The sequence below is a fragment of the Papio anubis genome, unplaced genomic scaffold (assembly GCF_008728515.1).
Source record: "Papio anubis isolate 15944 unplaced genomic scaffold, Panubis1.0 scaffold50, whole genome shotgun sequence".
NCBI lineage: Eukaryota > Metazoa > Chordata > Mammalia > Primates > Cercopithecidae > Papio > Papio anubis.
The window spans coordinates 262,756-287,758 of NW_022165199.1; the positions used below are offsets into that span (position 1 = coordinate 262,756).

Here is a 25,003-nt window from a genome sequence, read left to right on the forward strand (position 1 = left end):
TCACAGACACACCAGAACTATGCTTGACTTAATATCTGAGCACCCTGTGGCCAAGTCAAGTTGACACACAAAATTCACCCTCACAGACATACTTTAGTTTATCAAGATGTTTTTGAATTTGTGTATTTCTCCTTTTGGTTTGTCAGGTTTTTCTTTATATATTTTGAAGCTATGTTATTGGATGCATACAAATCTTGAGTTGTTGTATAGTCCTGGAAGATCAATCTTTTGTTACTATGGGATGACTCTATCTCTAGCAGTGCTTGTTGTATTAAAGTTTAATTTATCTGATATGAATTTAAAGAAATAAAAAGCCCTCAACCTGCATGGAGTTCACATTCTGGGGGCGGGGGTGGGGGTGGGGAGCGGCACAGGGCAGAAAGACAATCAACAAAATAAATGAATAAATAATCTTCTACATTGGGTGGGAGTGTGCTGCAGTTTCAAAAAGAATAAGCATGGAAGGCTGAATTGAGAAGACATATTTGATAGCAGATTTGAAAGAAGTGACGTGGCAGCCATGTAGATATTTGAGAGATAAGCATGCCAGGCAGAGAGAACAGCAAGTGCAAAGGCCCTGAGATGAGAATGGACCTGGTGTGGTCAGGGAACAGGAGACCACTGAGACTGGAGTTGAATGAAGATGGCGGACAGTGGTTGTCAGGGCTGGATCCAGGTTTTTTTTTTTTTTTTTTTTTTTTTTTTTTTTTAAGATGGAGTCTCACTCTGTCACCCAGGCTGGAGTGTAAGGATGCAATCTCGGCTGATTGCAACTTCTGCCTCCTGGGTTCAAGCAATTCTTCTGTCTCAGCCTCCCGAGTAGCTGGGACTACAGATGTCCACCACCACGCCTAGCAAACTGTATTTTTAGTAGAGATGGGGTTTCACCATGTTGGTCAGCGTGGTCTCAAACTCCTGATCTCAGGTGATCCACCTGCCTCGGCCTCCTAAAGTGCTGGGATTAGAGGTGTGAGCCACCGCACCCAGCCTGGATCTAGGTTTTTTGAAGCCTTAAGCTAATACAAAATACAAAATCAGGTATAATAAAAAATATTTATTTAGAGTGAGAAAATCTCTATAAGTTATAATTTTGAAAATATGAAAAATACCCCAAACATCCCAAAATTCAGAAAAATAACACAATAGCTTCATTTTGCTGAATGTGCCTTTATAATACATTTTCTTTCTTTATTTTTGGCCTCTTATTTTTGATTGCCTCTCATATAACAATTATTTTGTTACAAAATTTTCTAAAGAGAGACTTAGATAATCCAATTTTCCCTTTGGTATAGTTAATTAACATTAAGAATTATGATAGCTTAGAAAAAATTTTCAGCTTTGTGACTTCACAGTGTCACATAAACATTTAGAATGGTCAACCTTGGAAAAACTTCCACCAAGTTTCTTTCACATATGAACTGTTACAGATATACTTGCCATAAGTAGTGCTGCTATAAGTAGGTTTATACTGTATAAGCACTGGAATTCTAATGCATTTTATTCTGTGAAATCCACATGAAAAAAGAAAAATATGTTTATTATACTTACTAAGTATAATAAGCATATCATGTCACACTTTAGGTATTCATCAACTCCTAGTCAAAACAGAATTTATCACCTCTCAAGAATATGAGGAGTATATATATAATATATAATATATACATTTATTTAATTATATTAATATATATTACATATTACATATTTAATATGTAATACATGCATGCATATATAATATATAAATGAAATATGTAATAAAAATGTTTTATATATAGATACGTACATATCCATATCCATATACTTGATACTCCTCATATTCCTGATAGGAGGTAAATTCTGTTTTAACTAGGAGTTGATGAATATTAAATGTTACACATACAATTTTACACGTCTGATGATTGGGAGAATTCTGCACAGGCTAACTTCAGCTCTATATTTCAAACCTGCAGTCTCTTCCACAGTTCACACACTTCTAGTGCCAGTTGCTGTAGGATGTGATCATGTTGCCATGTGGCCTCAGGCCCTGCATTCTTATGTTATGGCACTGCGTGGATCTGCATTCCTGACCACCAATAACTTAACTCTATGTAGAAGTAACTGTGAATCACATAGATAGACTCCAGGAAACACAAACTCATGTAGTTGCAACCTGATTGCCCCTTATCTGGATCCCAGCAGCGCCATCTGATATGAGGCAAAGTGCGATGGAAGGAACGTTAAAGTGGAGGAGATGTTGGTCTTAGCCCCCTGTGGCTAAAATATTTGACTTTTGTAAACTGAGAAAAAAGGAGTATGCAAACACATTTCTAGTGCTACTCCTCGGGATGAAATGTGCAAGTGAGGTGGGCTGAGGCTTGTTTAGCTTCATGGTAAGTCACCCTCTGGTGGTGATGTGAGGCCAGGGAGGTAGTGGGGTGGATGTGTAAAGATTAGGCAGGACCGTGAAGGCCTTGGTCACAACTGGCTTCTGTGTCTTTAGATGAAGAGCTAGTGGATGGCCTTGAGTAGGAGAGAGAGATAAGACTTGCGGTAGGCAAAAAATAATACCCCTTGCTCCAGTGGTGTCCCAGAACCTGTGAATACTTTACCATATATGGCAAAAGGAACTTTGTGGATGTGCTTAAGTGAAGGGATCTTGAGGGTGGTAAGAATATCCTGAATAATGGAGATAGGTGCAGTGTAACTGCAGGGGTCCTTATCAGAGGGAGGCAGGAGGGTCAAGGTCAGAGAAGGAGATGTGACAATGAAAGCAGAGGTCGGACTGCTGTGGGCCATGAGCCAAGGGATGTGGGCAGCTTTTAGAAGCTGGAAAGTCAAGAAACAGATTCTTCCCTAGGGCCTCTAGAAGAAACTCAGCCCTGCTGACACCTTAATTTTAGCCCTATAAGACCTTTTTCAGACTGCTGACTTTCAGAACTGTAAGATAGTGTTTATATTGTCTTATACCACTAAATTCATGGTAATTTGTTAGAGCAGCAATGGAAAACTGGTAAAATTGTGACAGAAGCATTCTGGCTGCTCATTGAGAATAGATGGTAGGGGGAAGGGGCAGAAGACCAGAGGGGAGGCTGTTGCAGTATCCTGGGCAGAGGGGATGATGGCTTGGACCAGGGTGTGTGCAGAGGAAGCCTGAGAAATGGCCGATTCTGAGCATTTACCACCTTTCTTTTCTGCCTCAAATCCTGGCCCCCTTGTATCTCTTTTTAAAGCCTTATTACCTGAATGTGTCATGAATAGATAAATAAAGTGAGGCTCCTATTTTTTTGTTGGTCTTTTCACACTTGGAGTGATATTAGAAGGAACAGCTGAGATGAGACTGTGGTGATGTCCTCTTTTAGTGTCCATATTTTTTACGCCCTCTCAGGTGGCAGACCGCCTCCACCAAACTGCTTTTCATTACATCACTGTGGTGCAGTTTGGATCAGGTGCCTGGCAAAATAACCCTGCACACCGCATGGTTTGTCTATGGCTACGTAAGCTCCTTTCAGAGCTGCCTGGGACAGGCAGGGATGCTTTTTGGCCACCCGTCTAGATATGACGTTCCTTTTCTCCAGTTGCTGTGGCTCTCTGGCCTCTCTTCTACATCCTTGCTGTGCACATATCTGTGGGCATGAAAACACTTTGAAGGCAATCACTGTCTTGTTTGTCTTTGTTTTGTCTTTGCTGACTAGCTATTCTAGCTAGATGAGCAGCTCTATTAGCCTTGCTCAAAGGAGCTCAATAAATATTTTTGGGATAACTCACTTTCCCTTGGCTCTAGTAAATTTTATTTGCCATATGGATTCAGGGAGCTGAGATACAGAAACCAATATGTATTAAAGAAACTCGGTTTATAGCCTCATGCACCTTAAAATGACAAACACGAAAGCTTCCTGTGCGACCCCTTAGATATCAAGCAGAGACGTGTTCTCTTCAGAGCTTCTTCTTGCCTGTCTTTCTTTTATGCCTGGAGTTATTTCCTATCATTTTATGACAGGAGGCTTTCTTGGCCAACCCTTAGGTGGCCAGCCTGTGTTTCACAAAGGGAAACAGCCTGTGTTTCACAGAGCCTTCTAGCTTCTAGGCTCTTATAATCTTTGGGACAGATGCTGATTTTTTTTTTTTCTCTTTGAGTAGAGATGATACAGAAAGAAGGAAATGACTATTTCCCATCTTTAGAGAAAGCATTCTGTTGTTGGTCCAGTCCATAAAAATGCATTTTTTTTTTTGCTATAGATAATCAAATTGTAAAAGAATATAGATAGAGAATAACAGATTAGAACAGGCACATATAAAAAAAGTTTCAAAGAAAGCAGTCAGTTTTCAACAGGAGTATTCTCAGCAAACTGCCCAAAGTCTTCAAGGAGAGAGGAAACACGCCCTACAGGAAGGCCTTCCCAGTGCAGCAGAGACCAACCCTGGACATGATGAAGCGTAGGAAGTGTCTGGGCCATGAGGTTGTTTGGGATGGGGTATATGATTTGATGTACATCTGGAGTATTGCATTTGATGAGAGAGGCTCTTACCCCTATCTTTGACCTTTGGACCAAGGCACAAACCAAATTGCAGTTTCCCAGTCATCTATGCACAGTACCACCACCATCTCCTTATATCCGGAATCTCTTCTGAGCTTCTTTTATAAGGGATACAGTTCTGTGTTTGCATTCTGACTCTACTGCATAATCTTGCAAGGACTCTGTTTCTTCCCCTGTAAAGGAGGGCTGGTAACAGCATGTACCTAATGGGATTGTTCTGAGGATTAGCAAACTAATGTGTGTGAAACACTTCATGTAGTATCTAGCTTGTAATAGGTGCTCAATTAATGTTAGATATTACTATTATCATTATAGTAAGTTTTAAATCTCTAGTCGTGAATCTGTACTTATAGAAAGCTACATGCTGAGGGTTTATATGGAGATTGTATTAATTTTATGTGTAAGTTGTATAATCCAGCTTATGTATCCTAGAAGAGGAATGAATAATGAATTGTTAAAAATTTTACATTTCTTTGTGAAGCTATAGTGAGCCCTGGGAGGAATAAAGCTCTTAAATCAAATTTTCCAGCTATCTGGACTTGATGAGCAAATTGGCTTAGCCAAGAGAAAAACAAACCCAAAGCCCTTTAGTATTTGTTTGAATCCCCTAACTTTGTTTCCAAGCTCTCTTGTGAAGACAAGCATAAAAAAATTATGGGAAGAGTTTTTTTTTTTTCCTTCTATTCTCTTTGGTTTTCTGCTTAAATGTCAATATGTCCCAGAAGCTGCAGGTCACCACTGGGTTTCAATAGGAAACCCCAACTCGGGACACATATTTTTCAGTTGTATCAGAATGTGTTCTTGGAGTCAACTCAGGAAATCTTGGAGGCTGAGGGACTCTTTTCTTTAAAGCTCTCCCCACTCATTGTTCTTTCCTCATGTCTTTAATGAATTGCTTTGGCTTCCAACTACATGGACCAGATTATGAAGAATGAAAGAAAATTAAGAAAGGAAGAAGCTTAAGTTATTGATTTAGCTTGAGGAAATTTTTCAGAGATTTCTGACCCAACCCCAAAAAACCCACAATCACCCTAAACCCCAAATGACACTTCATGTTTGGAGACATTCTTCAGCTTTTGGATCGGTACCAATCTTGCTCAGGAAATACCAGTCTATATCACTGAGTTTTATATAGGGACCCTGAATGCTCTGTGGTGCTTCATCATTTCATGATTTTGAGGGTCTACAGCCAAGTGCCTGAGGCTGTTTTCTAAACCACATTTGGTGAAGGACAAAATGCTCTGGAGTTAATTAACGAAAGACTGTTGTATTTGTTAATTAGGGATACATACTTGCTATGGTCGCTCATGGATCTAGTGGAAACTTGCTAACTCTTCCCTTTACTAGCAGAGCTCATGCGTTCACTACCTAATCTTAAATACTAAGGTGTTACAAATTGTTCACAAACTGATTTTTAGGAAAAGGTTGTAAATGGCTTGTTTTCTTTTGTCTACTGGAAGTGGAAGTTGGATAACGTATAATTTATTATATTATGATGGAGAAGTGCTTAGATTAGGAGTTGGGTGTTGCCTTTGAGGACCTGGAGTAGAATCAACGAGTATTTGCCAATTTCCATTGAAAATATTTGAAATGTTCCTTCAAGATCTTCTTGGGAAATAATCATATTAGCAACTTTAAGACTGACTATTCAAGCTTGAGTGATTTCCTTTTTTGCCCATTTACTAGTTTTCAGTTTTTTTAAAAAAGGATTTTTCTGGTATTTTTCTGTTTACAATGTATTTTCCATATATTTCCTCATTGAATGATTATAACACACAGAGGCATTATTTTACTGAGGAACCGTAAGTAAGAAGAAGTATGAGTTAAAATGTGCTTGTATAGGTAGTTGCAGAAGGATCATTGGCTCTTGTTGCCTCAAGGTCCAAGCGTCTTTTTATTTCATGAGGACTCTCTTTCTTTCTTTCTTTCTTTTTTTTTCTTGAGATGGAGTCTCCCTCTGTCGCCCACGCTGAAGAGCAGTGGCGCCATCTCCCTCACTGCAAGCTCCGTCTCCCGGGTTCATGCCATTCTCCTGCCTCAGCCTCCTGAGTAGCTGACTACAGGCGCCCGCCACCAGGCCCGGCTAATTTTTTGTATTTTTCGTAGAGACAGGGTTTCACCATGTTAGCCAGGATGGTCTCAATCTCTTCATCTCGTGATCTGCCCACCTCGGCCTCCCAAAGTGCTGGGATTACAGGTGTGAGCCACCCTGCCTGGCCTATGAGGACTCTTTCATCAAACTCTGGTTTTTATGGGTCCTAAAAATCTTCCTAACAGGGGAATAACACCTTAATTGAACTTAAAAATTTCTAGCAGAGGGCCAGACATGGTGGTTCATGCCTGTAATTCCAGCACTTTGGGAGGCCAAGGTGGGAGGATTGTTTGAGGCCAGGAGTTCGAGACCAGCCTGAGCAACATAGTGAGACCCTGTCTCTATTTATTAAAAAAAAAAATTCTAGCAGGATAGTATTATGTCCTCTCATCTTTTAAGCTTGTTTCTTAGTGATCTGATTGTAATTTTGGATGTTCTGTCTGTATCTCCCCTTTCCAAATGGAAAGACAAGCATAAGTAGATATAGTTTTGTTTTTAGTCATAAACCGGGAGTGACTTTAACAAACCATCAGCCCTGTGAGATAATTCTTTTTTTCCAGGGAAGTAGGGAGCCATAGATTAATTATTCTGAAACTGAGTTATTCTTTTTGGTAAATGTTCCCTAATATTTAACTGGTTTGTAAATGATTACTTCCTAAAATAAATGAGGTATCCTTATTTAATTATCTTGGAGAATATGACTGGAAGTACATGGCTTAAAGATAAGCATTCAATGAGTGCTTCATTGCTATCCTATTTGGTTGAGGAAGGCATCAAATTATATTGGGTTTTATGATTTTGGGGGATTTAAGGTTATTTTCCTCATCCTATATGGAGTAGCAGTTTGAAGGCTTACTTATCTATTTTTCTATATTCTGGAGCAGATTCAAAACAAATGTCTAAGAGATTTCTGCCTCTGCTGATGGCTGTTATCTTGGATCACTAGAATGACAAAGGATGGCTTCCTTCCTATCCAAGCACATGTTTTTGTTAGGCTCCTCAGGTGTCAAAAAATGATGCAAATGCTATTACCAACCTGAACTTCTTTTGGGTCTTGTACTCAGCCAGCAATACAGTGTAGCAGCATTCCAGGTATGTTCCAGGAAGTTCAATATCAAGCTCATGGTCACGTAGTATTTAGTACAGTGAAGTTGATAGAAATAAGAATGATTACTCAGTGGACACATAGCTTATGCATTCTTTCAAATATCCCAAAATATATTCTTGGATTTAATCAGATCAACAGAGAATGAGTACAGAGACCCCATTGTAGGCCTCTCTCAATTGTGTCTTGGGGTGATATCCTTAGGGATGTTACAAAACATAGCTCCAAAAACCTTATTTTATGTTCTTTATATCAAACAATGACTTCCTTATGAGGATTTCTTAGGTAAATTAATGCCTGAGGCAAGAATTACTAATAGTTGTACTTTTCCTGAGAAACTGATTTATTATTATCTATCAGAACTACTAATAATTGCACTTTTGCTGATAAATTGACTTTCTTATCTCACAGACTTTGTAAAATAGGGCAATAGACAGGCATTCCTTTATTCTGTAGCATTTGTGGCACACCTGGATCAGGTGTGTGGGTCATTGGATTAGCCATTTTTATTATCATTCTTGACTCTGGTCGGTTATCATTCTTCCTTCTGTATCTTCTTCCACCCCTACTGTACTTTAAACATTTAAACAAGTATTTTTCCTCTTCTACATTCTTTTTTGTAAAATTTTTTATTTTAATTTTTGTGAGTACATAGTAGGTATATATATTTATGGGTTATACATGAGATGTTGATACAGACATGGTGTATATAATAATCACATCATATAAAATGGGGTATCCATCCCCTCAAGCATTTTCCTTTGTATTAGAAACAACCCAATTATACTTTTAGTCATTTTTAAGTGTACGATTAAATTATTATTGACTATAGTCACCCTGTTGTGCTGTCAAATAGTAGGTCTTACTGTTGTACATTCTTGAGTAGCTGTTTTGCAGATGGTCGTTGTCTGTAAACACTTTTGCAGAGATGTCTTTATTTCCCCTTCACACTTGATTATTTGGCTGGGTATAGAATTCTAAGTTTCAAAATATTTTTCTTTAAAACTGAAAAGAATCACTCCAGCGTCTTCTAGCATCCTTATTACTGATGAGAAATGTCATATTGGTCTGATTCTTGTGTTTCAGGCTAACCATTTTTTTTCTTTTGGAAGCTTTTGGGATTATCTCCTTGTCCTTGGAGCTCAGAATTTTATGGGTTCATTTTCATTCATCCTGATTGGTACTTGGTGGCCCTTTCGCTTTGAAGAGTTACTTCTTACTCTGGAGCAGGGCAGTTTTCTTCTGTTTACTTGATTGTTTTCACCTATCCATTGTCTATGTTCCCTTATCCTAAGTTTTTTTCCCCACATTTTCCTTCTGTTTGTCATTTTGATATATATTTTGCGAGATTTATACAATCTGATCTTCCATCTTGTCCATTCTACTCTCTAGTGTGTCCAGTAAATATTTTGAATTCTAGGGACTTTTTCTTGTTCTCTGTTTTCTTTGTTTATATTAGCTTGTTCTTGTTTCATGGATGCCATGTCTTCTTAAATATCTTTGAGGTGCTGGGTACGGTGGCTCATGCTTGCAGTCCTAGATATTCAGGAGGTTGTGGTGAGAGGACTTTTTGAACCCAGGGATTCGAGACTGCAGTGACACTCAGCCTGGGTGACAGAGTGGTATGCAGTGGCACAATCTCAAAAAAAAAAAAGTATCTCTAAAAAACCCTATATATCTATGTATATATATTCAAGGCACTAATTAGAATTAAAAAGAAAAACCAATCCCCCTTTTCTACCTGTATTCAGCATTATTTCTTCTTGTTGAATCCCTCTTTTTTGTGCTCTTGGTTTTTCTCAGCTGCCACTGATTTGTATTTATAAATAAAGGACTAGATAGATTAGTGCCATTGCAAGGGTCTTTTTCTCTGCCAGGCCTCTCCTTTGAACAGGAGTGAGCAGCCTGCTGACAGAGGCTTTTCTGTGGGTTAGTCAGGCAGTCTGGCAAATTCCACAATGGCCTCAGTCAGGCAAGCTTTACTAGGGGCCAAGTTGGCTATACCTGCTGTACAGTGGCAGAGCTCTTCCTTCTCAGCCTGAATACCCACCCTTGGTTTCCCCGCCGATGTGTTGCCTACCCTCTTTGTGGGTAAAGAAGGGTGTGAGAGATCTCAATTGGTTCAGTTATTTTTTTTAATTACTCTGAGGTGGTAATATTATTTATCATCAAATGGAGACACTTTTGAGAATGAAAGGGGAACCTATCAATTATTTTGACAAGGTAATAGGCATAACCTGGGCCTGTCACCCTGTCCATAACATACTCTCAATCTTCGTATTTACCAACTCTGAATTTAGAGCTGCTCTGGGCTCACTGGGAAGATTACTCTTCTAATTCTTTTGGCTAGAGTTACTTCTGTCTTTTTTTCCCAGTCAAAATGATCTCATCTGCTTTCTATTTTATTCTCTAGGCTTTCTTCAAAATTTATGAACCTCTGCTAGCCACTACTCTTGTTTTCCAGCACTGTTGTGTTTTTAATTTAAAAAAATGTTTTCTGTAATTTCAGTGGGACCTGAGAAAGAAGGGAGGAAAAAGACATACTCAACTGGCCATCTTAAACCAGAAGCTCTTTTATCTCTTTTGGTCCGCCTTAAACTTGCTGGTTTACTATATTTTATACATCCTTATATATTGCCTTACTCCTTTTTGGAGGTGGACACATTCAGTGATAATTGTGCAGGTGTGAGCTCACACTGGTAGATCATCAACCCCTTGGTGACTAGTTTCCTTTCATTCCTCTTACATATGGAAGGATCCCATGATGCCTATGAAGTATCAGGCATTAGTTCATTGAACCTCTGAGCCATTCTCACTGGGAATAGTTATGGGGAATTTGTTTTCAGCTTTCTCTTTTTTCAGGATGTGACTTATTGCAAAAAGGTCTTTATATCCCCTCATACACTGTGGTAGCACAGAGAAGAAAGGAAATTCCTACAAAGATAATTCAGGTGTAGCATAGTCAGATTAAAGACAGAAAACCGTAGGGATTTAGAACCAAAGCCTGTATTTTGCAGAACTTAATGAAGGGATGCTAAATTTTCTGCCAGAATTAATCCAGGAAGACTTAGTTCAGAAAGATGATAATTAATAGAAGTAACAGAGGCAACAATTCAGACTTACTAAGAAGGATTTAGAAGGAAAAGTGGGCTTCTTGGCTGCAATCAGGTTTTGTGGGACAAGAGCAATTTGGATACCTGAAAGAAGATCCAAACTGACCTACCATAGAAACTACTTGGCTGCTTTGGGAATGGGCTAGTCCCTATCCCTGTGGAGTGTGGTTACATGGAGATGCTGGGCAGGATGGTTTCTTTTTTTTTCTTTTTTGTTTTGAGACAGAGTCTTGCTCTGTCACCAGGCTGGAGTGCAGTGGCGCAATCTCGGCTCACTACAACCTCTGCCTCCCAGGTTCAAGCGATTCTCCTGCCTCAGCCTCCCGAGTAGCTGGGACTACAGGCACGTGCCACCACGCCCAGCTAATTTTTGTATTTTAGTAGAGATGGGGTTTCACCATGTTGGCCAGGGTGGTCTTGATCCCTTGACCTCGTGATCCACCTGCCTCAGCCTCCCAAAGTGCTAGGATTACAGGCATGAACTACCACACCCAGCCCAGGATAATTTCTATGTGGCTCACAGAGTCAAGATTCTGGTGTTTGGAGTGGGTAAAATTAGGTAGAGAACTATAGAATTCTACTGTTGGATGTGCTTCATATAAATGTGAAATTTTAGAAGGATCATCATCTGAATGTATATGAACTAAGCTAAGTCCAATTAATATATAATTAGTATATCTGATTTTTGTTTTGCTGCTATAATCTACAAATTACATGCAGCATACCAGTGGTCCAGGTTAACCTTTTGCCATGCAGAAGGAACTCTCGCTCCTACCATCCCAGTAATATTTTTTGCTTTCCTGACAGCAATTTTACTACTTCTGGGTTATGGTGGTGTTATATAAATAAATTATCTAGCTTTTTAAGCATTTAGGTTCCCTCACCCTTCAAAGTACCACTTTGGGATCTGATGTTTTAATTCTTTGTTGGGGCATCAGCAAGAAAGAGAGGATGGTGCTTTTTAGCCAGGGTTTGAAATGTTTTCTTCAGGTGGGTGAGTGGTTGAGAGGTTGCTTTCTGGTGGGTTCTGGATTTCAAAGTTACAGGTTAGGAGCAAGCCCATTCAGGTATCATCAACTATTGATGTCAGCCCAATATTATTCTTATCAGCAATTAGTTGAGCCATACTAGAAAACAGGAACTATCACAGGGAACTGGCTTTATTAGATAGGCAAGAAGGAAACCATGCAGGTGGTTACTGGACAGACAAAACACCCTACAAATGGTAGAAACCCAGTCATAACCAAAGACAGGGTGTCATTTGTCAGGGGCAGTCCTTAGAGGTGACCTTCAGTCTTGGGAGTTGAACTACCAGGGCTACAGAGAGATTCCGCCTGGACTTTTGGAAAAAATTTGTTCTTACAATTCATGGTGGGTGCTAAAATATATTCCTTCCTTCCTTCTCTCCCTCTTCATCTCCCTCATTTTCCTCGTCTCCCTTCTGCTTCCAGCTCTTCTTTTTCACTTTCCTTTTGCTCTTCCCTGCTCCATCCCCAACATGTGTCTCCAAGTTACTTTCCACCATGCAGTCTCCTTTATCTCTCTGGTTGTAAGTGCCTTCTCCAAACTCAGACTCTTACTGCAGTCCTTCCACCTTTTACCACCTGTCACCTACCCAGTTGGAGAATTATGGGATTAAGGGAATTTAATGGTGAGAGGGTCAAGTCACTCGCCATGAGAGTCCAGCATTGACATCTGGTGGTTACCTTGCTGACTCTTTTCTCATAGCTTTCATCATTCCATCCTAAATCTTCGGTCAACTCTGGAAGTAACTCTTCAGTAAACATGGAGCAAGAATTTGCTACCCTTACTACAAAACTTGTTCTGCTGGTGTTTCTGGGGCACTGTCTTTTCTTGCCCTCTGCAAATTTTTATTCTGCACTGTTATAATCTTTGGATTTATTGTCATTTTTATATTGTTATATGTACTGGTGTTTGTGTTTGCTTTCAGAAGAGATTTTATTCTTTGGTCACTTCCAGCTAAGGGCAGGTCTCAGTTTCCTGATTATGTGTCATTCTTCTTAATATGCCTGGGCTGCTTACAAATATCACCTTTGGTTCTATGACCATAAAGTCAGTGACCTCACTGGCCACTTCTGTATGGTTTTATTTGGCTATGTTATATTTTGTGACTTTGTAGCAAAAAACCTCACAAAACATTCCTTGTCAGGATGCATTTGACTTTGTCAGCTCCTTCTCTTAGGAACCACTTGAAGTTAAGAGAAAGGGTCTTTGCGGTGCTGGAGGGACATAGAAATTGGAGACACATAATGTTTTGCTTTATGGTTGGCATCAGGAGGACAATGAGAAACATTGTAGCTTTCCATTTTGTGACTTTCCAACACATGTTCCAACATGTACTCTGGAAAAAGCCAATGCCCTTCAAATTTGAAAGAAAAGAATTCTTGCAACCTTAACAACAAAGCAACCTAAGTGATGTTGTTTTAATGAGTTATTTGTTTCTGTGGGCCTACAATTTAATTTCATACCTGGTTTCTCTCTCTTTAGAAATGGAACGGATAGTGAAAGCCAATGACCGTGAATATAATGAAAAGTTCCAGTATGCGGTGAGTAAAACACACATAACACATGCATACTGGAATAGGTCTTATCTAAAGACAGTGGGATGCATGTCTTCTAGAACTGTATGACTTCACCAAAAACTTTATTCATTGGACCATTTTAACAGCAAGGTGCCATATGTTTCCATAAATACAGATCTTAGTAATGTTTACAAACTAGTTATTTCCCACTAAGAGTGGTTGGCATGCTTATTGTCATGGGAAGATGATAAAATCTCTTCTTTCTCAAGAATTGATGTTTAGCTCAATTTGGTACCCATCTGGTTAGTAGAATACATAGGAATAATATGAAAATGGACCTTTTTAGTAGCACTTGGGGATGGATGTAGTGACATTAGCTGGTGGTTGATGAATGGCATTTGAGGGATTTTCTCTAAGCAACTCAGGCTGAATGTGGAAAAATATATGTAAGATAAAGTTCCACTCCCACCATTCTGGAAGACAGTATGGCAATTCCTCAAGGATCTAGAACCAAAATACTCTTTGACCCAGCAATCCCATTACTGGGTATATACCCAAAGGATTCTAAATCATTCTACTCTAAAGACACATGCACATGTATGTTTATTGCAGTACTGTTCACAATAGCAAAGACTTGGAACCAACCCAAATGCCCATCATTTGGGCATAGACTGGTTGAAGAAAATGTGGCACATATACACCATGGAATACTATGCAGCCATAAAAAAGAATGAGTTCATGTCCTTTGCAGGGATATGGATGAAGCTGGAAACCATCATTCTCAGCAAACTAACACAGGAACAGAAAACCAAACACTGCATGTTCTCACTCTTAAGTGGGAGGTGAACAATGAGAACACAGGGACACAGGGAGGGGAACATCACGTAGCAGAGCCTGTCGGGGGCTAGGGAGCTAGGGGAGGGATAGCATTAGGGGAAATTCCTAATGTAGATAATGGGCTTATGGGTGCAGCAAACCACTGTGGCACGTGTATACCTGTGTAACAAACCTGCACATTCTGCACGTGTCCCAGAAGTTAAATAAATATATATACACACACACACACATATATATATATATAATATATACAAATATATATATATGAGGCTGGACTGGGCGTGGTGGCTCACACCTGTAATCCCACTTTGCGAGGCCAAGGTGGACAGATCACAAGGTCAGGAGTTCGAGACCAGCCTGGCCAATATGGTGAAACCCTGTCTCTATTAAAAATACAAAAGTTAGCTGGGCATGGTGGTGGGCGCCTGTAGTCCCAGCTGCTCGGAAGGCTGAGCTTGGAGAATCACTTGAACCCAGGAGGTGGAGGTTGCAGCGAGCCAAGATTGTATCACCGTACTCCAGCCTGGGCAACAGAGGGAGACTCCATCTCAAAAAAAAAAAAAAAAAAAAAAAAAAAAAGAAAAAAACAGATAAAGTTCCCAGGTCCTGAATGATTGTATTTACAGAATGATTACATGTGCGGGCTTTAGGCTTGTACTGAACAGTTTATTTTAAGTGAGGATATTTTTCATTGACGTAAGGAATATTTATTAAATGTCTACTAAGTGACTGGCACTGTCTTAGGCTACAGTGGTGAACAACTTCATGAATTACATCATGGCCTTCATAAAGTTCTTTTTTTTTTTTTTGAGACGGAGTCTCGCGCTGTCGCCCAGGCTGGAGTGCAGTGGCGCGATCTCGGCTCACTGCAAGCTCCGCCTCCCGGGTTCACGCCATTCTCCTGCCTCAGCCTCCTGAGTAGCTGGGACTACAGGCGCCCACCACCGCGCCCGGCTAATTTTTTGTATTTTTAGTAGAGACGGGGTTTCACTGTGGTCTCGATCTCCTGACCTTGTGATCCGCCCGCCTCGGCCTCCCAAAGTGCTGGGATTACAGGCGTGAGCCACCGCGCCCGGCCATAAAGTTCTTATTCTTCTGTGACTCTATCTAAGTTGCTACCTGGAATCTTTTATAAGCTCAAAGATAGATAACTGGTAGAGTTGTTTCTGTAGGTGATATGTGGCCTGTAAGACCTGTTATATGATTGCGTTTACTAGCACATTTAATGAAAGAAAGTTTCAATTCAAAGAGGGGTTTGACGGCTATTAAAGCATAGAAATACGAGAGTCCCAGGGGCAAACTTTGGCAGTGTCCATTAGGCACCAGCTAGAGGAGAGAGAATGTTGGTCAATGGAGTTTTTTGTGTGTTGTTCCTATTGGCAGATCTTTCCCATATATGGAGATGGGTGCATTGGGCTATTATAGCTTGATTATTATTAATTATTAACCTCTCCTAAATATTAATACATATTAATGTTAATTAATCATAATCATAGTTGATTAATTATGATTAATTAACATTAATATGTATTAATATTTAGGAGAGGTAGCTAAAATTTCTCTTTTTTCATGCTGTGCTAGTCATGCAAACTTGTGTTTATAATTTGATTTTCAATGTAGGTTTCCCTGTAGTAATTCAATATGCCATCTTCATGACAGATTTCTCATTGTAGATCAGTATACTGACACACTCTGATTTTATTCATCAATCTTGTAAGCTTGGTTAAAGTAAGTCTGCTCTTGAGACAAGAAATCCTTCTTAGGAGGCTGATAAACATGCTTCTTAGCTTGGGAGAGGGAAGGGCTATAATTCCCCAAGGTGACAAATGTCACTCTGTATGGCCTCCTGACATATGGTCATTCAGCCCTCCTGGTGAACACCAGACTTGGCCCCATGCCTTTCCATCCATTCTATAGCCAGTCCTTTAACTGTAGAGAATGACCTCTGAAAGTCTTGACCATCAAGTCCCAAATGAGAGAACTAGATACATGTATATTTAAGACCTTGAGAAAAATACCCAGTAATAACTAATCTGCTCTGGGATAATTATGCATTTAAGTACTTGGCTTCATTTACTTGTTTTCCAATATATAACAAGTATTTTCCTTCTGTGAGTCGTAACCCTATAAGGAAAGCCTTATTATGTTTGTGCCTTGTAAAATGGTATGCTCTTTTCAATTTGCAATTATTTTTGCTTAATTAATGGAATATTGCAGACTCACAGAGAAGCATGGGGAATAACAACATACCATTTGCCTACCACCCATATTGAATAGATGTTAACAATTTGCCATTGCTTCAGATCTTTCTTTCTTTTAAAAGTCATAAAATGCTAATGATAGAGACATGATTTTCTCTTGAGCTTTCATGATATTGAACAAAAGCATGCGCATGTGTGGCTGTGACTGTTTTCTGTTGGGTTTTCCTAATAATGACGAGGCAGTAGAAGAGTACCCCGTGGCCACAGCAGATTGAACAAGGTAGCTCTATTTCTGAGTTAAAACATACCAAGATGGGCTGGGCGCGGTGACTCACGCCTGTAATCCCAGCACTTCGGGAGGCCGAGGCTGGTGGATCACGAGGTCAGGAGTTTGAGACCAGCCTGGCCAATATGGTGAAACCCTGTCTATACTAAAAATATGAAAATTAGCCAGATGTGGTGGTGTGTGCCTGTAGTCCCAGCTACACAGGAGGTTGAGGCAGAAGAATTGTTTGAACCCTGAAGGTGGAGGTTGCAGTGAGCCAAGACTGTGCCACTGCGCTCCAGCCTGGCGACAGAGTGAGACTCCGTGTCAAAACAAAACAAAACAAAACAAAAAAACCGAGATAAAAACAAAATCCACTATGGAGTGGCAAAACTAAGAGTGACAGCAAAAGTGGAGAAAGAAAAGCTACAGAGCAGAGAGGGGCACAGATATCCCAGAATAAAGGACTTCCATTGTGGCTTAGAGGGAATGAGTTCCTGCCATGCTTCTAGAAGGAGCATGGGACCCCCCACTACACCTAGGTGGTGTTGCCTTGATTCGGGAACACCCAAAAGGCTGATTGGCTGTGCAGTCAGAGGGCTGCGGAGCCTCTCTCAGCTTCAGTCTATTCTGCTGTATGTTGGGGATAATCAAAGCACCTATTTAATACAGTTATTGTAAGGAGTAAAGTAGAATAAAATACGACAACCCTGTGAGCTAGTCTAAGTAGAGCTGGGATTTGAACCTATGCCTATCTGATTTTAAGCTTTTTTTTTTTTTAAACTGCTAAATGGAATATCCTTTTAAGAAAGGCAGCGTTCTGGTGTCTTTTGCTCAGTCTTGCCCAGCTTTAAAGAATATCACTCCAAATGGAAATGAATTTGGAGACATATCCCAGGGAGAATGTTCATAATAATTAATAAAGATAGTGATAATGATAGCTTAAAACAGGTAGGGCTCACCATATGAAAGGCATGGTTCTAAGCACTGTACTGTATTAAACTTATTTAATCTTATAACTAGTCCTTGAAGTACTCTTATTTCTTACTTTTTAATTATATTTTTTAAATATATGAAAACATTAAGCCATTGAGATCTCACTTAAGTGACTTGCTCAGGGTCACACAGATAATAGCTCACATTCGTACAGCTTGAACCCAGCTGTGTACCAGGTACTTTGAACATACTTCAATCTTCCACAAAACCCACTGAGATGAAGATGGGGCTCCATTTAGTAACTTGTCTAAGTCATGCAACTAAAAGGTAGCAAAGCTGGAATTTTAAAAAAAATTATACTTTAAGTTCTAGGGTACATATGTACAACGTGCAGGTTTGTTACATATGTACACTTGTGCCACGTTGGTGTGCTGCACCCATTAACTCGTCATTTACATTAGGTATATCTCCTAATGCTATCCCTCCCCGCTCCCCACACCCCACGACAGGCCCTGGTGTGTGATGTTCCCTGCTCTGTGTCCAAGTGTTCTCATTGTTTAATTCCCACCTATGAGTGAGAACATGCGGTGTTTGGTTTTCTGTCCTTGCGATAGTTTGCTGAGAATGATGGTTTCCAGCAAAACTGGAATTCTAATGCAGATTGGCCAGATTCTAAAACCTATATTTTTTTTCATGATGTCATGTGGCTCTTTTGAGCAATCTTGGAAAACAAACAAAATACAAACAAAACAAAAAACCAATCAACCAAACAACAACAAAACAAAACAAACCCCAATTACTTTGCCTTGCCTCACATAAATACTGGTAAAGTTCTTATATTCTAAAGACAAAGGTAGATAAAGGAGATACACAATTTTACAATGTGAGGCTAAGCATGACCTTAAATATTACCCCGGGCTCTTGTAGGTAAGAATTTAGGAGAAAAATTTACAGATGGCTCTGATAAGTTGTGCGATTTCCAGAAACATTAAACCTGGCCAACCAAACTTTTTTCCTGGACGGCTGGCAGAAGATACCTCAATACCTCGAGAACCTTCATTTATCAACAAACTCTAAAGCTGCAAATCACATTTTAGGACATAGCACAGGCTTAAAAATGATCAAAAGCACTTTTGAGAAATAAAAGGTTTAGGACATAAAAGATAAGGTTAATGATTCTAAGTCAAATTAATATGTAAATTAGACGTGGTATTGTGAGAACTGGAAGGTAAAAACATCAAATTACAAGAGGGATTTAGACTGCCAAAATGTGTAAGACAAAATGGGATTGAAGAGGGAGAGTGAGCCAAGTGCTAGAATTATAATTCTCATTAGAAGGGAGTTCAATGTTTTCTTGGTTAATAAAAGGAATGAATAATAGAAGTAGAAAACAGCTCTATTAAAATATGTTAATGTTAATAATGGTTAAAAGAAAAATTGTGAGTGAGTCAAACAGTCAGACTCACTCCTGTTAAAAGGATTTCAGAGTGAATGGTAGAAGTGATGAAAACAGTTGAAGTTGTATTAAAATGTATTAATGTTAAAAGATGTCAGAAAAAGTGTTAGCTTAATTATAGCTATTTTCTGATTTTGTTTGAAAGTTCAAAAAAAAATGATGGAAAGCACTGGTTCCCATTGATTCTTGTTCTCTCACTCTCTGTCACATAGGCCCAGGCATGATCTATCCCCATTCAATTCTCTTGAACTTTAACAGAATTTGAGAAGGGAGATGAACTCATTTGAGTGATGAGGAACTTATCCTGCCTCAAACTCAGAAACTTCAGTAAAGCCAAAACACTTAATAAATTTTATCTGAATATATTTAATGCACAAAGGTAGATGGGCAGTTTTTAAAGGATTTTTTTCCTGAGTGGAATTATTGATCCCGTTTAGGAAGTGCATAGGCTTATGTAAATTGATGAAGATTTAACCAGTAGTTTTACATGCTTAGAAAGAAAGAGTCCCACCTAAAAATTATGATTCTAATGCTATAATTTATTCCTAGAATCTGAAAACGCCTTGTTGATATCCTAGTTATTGGATGAAATCTATTGCTGCTCTCATGATGTTTTGTGGTTGGTAAAACAATGCCCATTTGGATTTTCCGAAGTGTTCGTTCAGTGCAGTCATATGGTTGAGTGCCTCCGACTCCCAGCAGCCAGTGCCACAATCACACCACTAAGGCTCCCTGCAGCATGAACTCCTTGTATTTCCTTCCCGCCCATTTATACAGGACTTAGTACGTTTCCACAGTCAGCAAACTTCTCTCTCCTCTTAACTCAGAATCTAAGTGGTTGAGAGCAGAGTAGAAAAACATGGTTCACCATCATTCTCAGTGTGTGAGCCGAGATGGTCACTGGGCCTCTTTAGGCCCATGTCATAATAATGTATCTGTGTTTCTCTGAGAAAAGACTGGCTTAACAGGAAAATTTCCTGTTCCTGTGTGTGGGGTGCATAGACCACTCATTGTCCCCTTTTATTTAATAGAAATAAAAATAATTTTCAAAATTTAATATTCACAACATACCTGCTCTATACCTAACAACATGTATGTTTGTTGCCTTTTCCTCATTTATTTTCCAAAGAATGTTTGAGGCAACTTGCAAAAAGCATATAAAGTTCAAAGGGATAACAATACATGAAGAAGCTAGTGTAGGCAGAGTATGTTTAGGTGGGCCCCAAAGTGCATGCTACAGGACCTGCCTGCTTAGACTAGCAGTGTGTTGAGTGCTACTGGAGCTATTAGGAAAGGGGGTACAGGCCGGGCATGGTGACTCACGCCTGTAATCCCAGCACTATGGGAGGCTGAGGCTGGCGGATCATGAGGTCAGGAGATTGAGACCATCCTGGCTAGCACGGTGAAACCCCATCTCTACTAAAAATACAAAAAATTAGCTGGGCGTGGTGGCGGGCGCCTGTGGTTCCAGCTGCTCAGGAGGCTGAGGCAGGAGAATGGTGTGAACCCGGGAGGCGGAGCTTGCAGTGAGCAGAGATTGTGCCATTGCACTCTGGTGACAGAGCGAGACTCCGTCTCAAAAAAAAAAAAAAAAAAAAGAAAAAAAAAGAAAGGGGGTACAAATTCTGCTTTCTACTTTCAAGGAGCAAATATAATCTACTCAGGAAGAGAAGCCCAGCACACTAGAATGAAACTAATAATAGTTAAGAATGAAAAGGTGCTGCAAAATTCTAATTTTGTGATGTGGGCTGTAAAGCTAGGGAAAGGAGACCTCAAAGTACGTGAAAATGTTTGAGGAAGTTTTGCCAGAGGGAATGGGAAATGATTCCTGCCTTGTTTGTTTATTTGTACCACCAGTGTTAGCAAGGAGAGGCAGGAGCAAAAGCCTGTAGTCGGACCTTAGACTACAGGCTAAGGGAGGTGAGAGAGTGTCATGAGGAATTATGGCTTGGGTAGGTGACACCATACTATTTAAAAGAAGAGTTTAAACATGAGGTAATTGGCTCTCAGGGGCTGGGGAGTCACAAAGTGAAAAGGGATTTTATTTGTCCTCCATATAAAATAGGCCAAATCCCCAAATGGAAATGGCCAGGTTAATATGGAACAGAAGTTGGGTGTGGTAGGAGCTGTAGACTTAGGAATATCAGCTGGAAGGATATTTGACTGTAAGTTAGGAGAGAAGTGGGGCTTGTTAAACAGTGAGGGAACTTGCTAAATGTGAGGTATGGGGTGGAAACTCAGTTTGTTAGAGAGTGGGAGGGAAAGAACTTAAGAAGGAGCAGAGGACAGCAAAGATTGAGGTGAACGAAGAGAGGACAGTGGAGGAAAGTGTTAAGGAAGGGAACGTCTCAGGAAAGAGGGAGTGGTGAACAGGTCTAATAGTAGATGCCTATGAGGTTGAGAACTAAGGGAAAGCATCTTTAATAGAAGGAAGTAACTGGAGGACCTCAAGAAAGCAGTTTTAATTTTTTAAGAAAGTTGAGGTTTGACTATCATTCTCAGCAAACTATCGCAAGAACAGAAAACCAAACACCGCATATTCTCACTCTTAGGTGGGAATTGAACAATGAGAACACTTGGATACAGGAAGGGGAACATTACACACCGGGTCCTATTGTGGGGAGGGGAGAGGGAGGAGGGATAGCATTAGGAGATATACCTAATGTAAATGATGAGTTAATGGGTGCAGCACACCAACATGGCACATGTATACATATGTAACAAACCTGCATGTTGTGCACGTGTACCCTAGAACTTAAAGTATAATAAAAAAGAAAAAAAAAGAATGAAATAATCGGAAAAAAAATCAAAATGCAGGTTTGCTTTAAAACATGAAATTCAGCTGCTGTTACTGTCCTATATTATCACCCTAAGTTGGTATTGGGATTGGCTTTATGTAAAACTTGATTATGAAGAATAAAATCTTCAAAGAAAAAAAAAAAGTTGAGGTTTGAAAGTCAGAGGGCAGGAAAAAACTGTAAAAAAAAAGAGGGAGTTGGGTAGAGCTAATTCAATTAATAGCTTGCAATAAAGAGAAGAGAAGCAGTGTAAAAGCTTCCGGGCTCACTGAAATTTGGTCAACTATTTTTTAAATCAATCTTTTCACATATTTTGGCTTTTCAGATATGTATTTAAAATCCATGGAAAGATAAAACTCTGTGAATATTTTCTTTGGGGGGACTCTTGGGATGTCACAGTGTTGAAACACATCCCCAGACTGATGGGACATTTGAGTCTGTATTCTTCTTGAGCAGCGTAGCTGTACTGCCCACATGATGTGGATCCTCATCTATAGGCCTGATGACCGGATGCACCAACTAAAGAGTACAGGTGATGACAAGCAGTGTGACAAGTTGGAATTAGTCATGGAAAGCACCAGTAACTTGCATTTGTTACGGGTTTCTGGTTGTTAGTTGTTGCTTTTTTGTATTGGGGCCTCACCATAGTAACAGTGGCTTTTTAGCAAACATTGAAAATGGCTTCTGTTTTGTGTGCTGTTAATATCTGTGTGTGTTATTCTAAGTTTGACATGGCAAAGGTTTTAATTTTTTCTTTATAAATAATTTACTTGTAGGAGAAAAGATATTTGTTGGATATGTCTCAAATTCATTTTCTTTCTGGATTCAAGAGCATGAAAGCATAAATTTTTTTAATCTTTTTGAGATCTGATTTGTTTAAATAGTGTTATTCTTTGGCTAAGTTTTCGTCTGATTTCTTGTTGCCCTAATTTAGTTTGCCTGTTTTAATCTTTTTTTTTTTTTTTTCTGGCCTCTGAATTTCTATTCCTAAATGTTCTAAAATGGCGCATTAAAGTAATTGAATAATCTAGGTAAGTTCTCTGAGGTATTTGTTTGTTATTTACCTGTTCCAGGCTTGAGATAATTTCATAAACTAGTTCCCATTCCATCTGCTTTGAGAAGTAAATTTTAAGTAAAAAAAAATACAGATTTGGCTTATTTATTTGTTTTTACTTTTACTTTCTTCACTGCAATGTTACAAAACTGAAAAGTATACAAGCAATACGTAACTGGAATTGTAAGAGTTAAAATAAGCAATTTTTGATCATAGAATTTTGCTCTATTATAGCTTGGCTATAATGGAATAAATGTAAGATTGAAAAATGAAAAGATGACATAGAAAGAAGAGTAAGTTACTTGTGAAGAAGGAACTATAAATGCAGTTTCCTTTGCTGGCAAATAGTTCATGAAAATAATCCATAAATCAACTGTGTGGATGAAATTGGGCAAGTTTAGTAACAATTGAGAGGTTAACGGAAAAACCACGAACCCCAACGGTTTCAAAGTGGTTTTTATCTTGTTTTGCAATCTTCTTTACTGGACCAAATTGTCTGGTTCTGGGAATCATATTGCTAAAAGATGGTAACAATCATATTGTACATTTTGTTGTTGAAAGGTCAAATGATTTATGTAACAAGGTAGTCTTACATTCACGTCCACTATTATGAAACTAGTGCCCAGATTACTGTCACATTTTAGACCTGACTTTCTATGTAGTTTCTTTTTTTTTTGACAAATAAAAATTATATATATTTATAGCACACAACGTGATGTTTTGAAATATGTATAAATTACAAAATGGCTATATCGAGCTGATTAACATATGCCATGTCTCACATAACTTATTTTTTTTTTGTGATGGGAGCACTTAAAATCTTCTCTCATAGCAATTATCAAGTGATATGATTTGGATCTGTGTTCCCACCAAATCTCATGTCGAATTGTAATCACTAGTGTTGGAGGTGGGGCGTAGTAAAGGTGACTGGATTATGAGGATGAAGTTCTCATGAGTGGGTTAGCACCATCCCCTCGGTGTTGTTCTCATGATAGTGGGAGTGAGTTATCCTGAGATGTGGTTGTTTAAAAGTGTGTAACACCTCCTCCCTCTCTCTTTTGCTCCTGCTTCAACCATGTAAGATGTGCCTGCTTCCCCTTTGCCTTCTGCCATAGTTGCAAGTTTCTTGAGGCTTCCCCGGAAGCAGAAGCCTCTATGCTTCCTGTACAGCCTGCAGAACCATGAGCCAATTAAACCTCTTGTCTTTATAAATTACCAGTCTCAGGTATTTTGTTACGGTAGCATGAGAATAGACTAATACATCAAGTATACAATTTGCAGGTTTATGTCAAAAGTAAGCTACTTAGGCATTAAACTTGAAAATACTTTAATACTTTAAAAATGATCCAAGACTTGGGCTATATATGTGTCAATAAATCTATGCCTATTGCATGAATGTGTGCACAGGGGTAAGGCTGTAGTTGTGAGGAAGTATATACAGTTTTGTAAGAATGTTTTTGCTTGAATAATGAAAGACTATTCTCAGAGGAATTAAGCAGAGGACAGCAATCAGAGTCACATGCCGAGATGGGTGATCTAAAGCTCTGGCTCCTGATACCCTTGACTTGGTGTCTCTAGCAGTCCTGATTGTATTGGGTTTTATGTGTGCTCCTTGGTTGTCAATTCACATCATTACAGATGTGGCTGTTCAGGTGTCATCTAGGTATGTAATAGATGGTGACATCATTATGTCCCAATTGTCCAAAAGTTTAGGGAAGAAGGGCTTTTTTTTTTTTATTTTTTTTTTATACAAAAGGAAAAACCTGATTTCTTAGGTACTGCAAGGAAATTAGCCTAACTATAATACACTGTGGAATTTCAGTGTGGAATTATCCTTTAAAGCTTTTCCATTCAACTCTCTTTACAGAATTCTAACCAACTCCATATCCTGTCTGTGCTTATATCCCTCTAGAAGAGGGGACCTCATTACCTCCCCAAACAGCCTTTTCTGTGTTTGGGTAGTTTTAATCATTAGGTAATTTTTTCCATCAGTTGAACCAAATTGATATTCTCTTGCTTTATTTTACATTGTTTTAGCTTTTCTTCAGAGACCAAAGCAGAGCAAACATGTCTTCTGTTTCATGCAATAACA

General features: G+C 39.2%; 1 protein-coding gene across 4 annotated transcripts in view; it reads left to right on the plus strand.

Moving 5' to 3' along the window:
- LOC116273273 (probable phospholipid-transporting ATPase IM) overlaps positions 1 to 25,003 on the plus strand; it is a 152,842-nt gene that overhangs the window by 25,888 nt on the left and 101,951 nt on the right. For all 4 annotated transcript variants that reach the window (XM_031662246.1, XM_031662243.1, XM_031662244.1 and 1 more), the window contains one exon: positions 13,330 to 13,388. In XM_031662246.1, coding sequence (XP_031518106.1) covers positions 13,332 to 13,388 — 57 coding nt within the window. In that variant the 5' untranslated portion in view covers positions 13,330 to 13,331. The remainder of the gene's footprint in view (positions 1 to 13,329; positions 13,389 to 25,003) is intronic.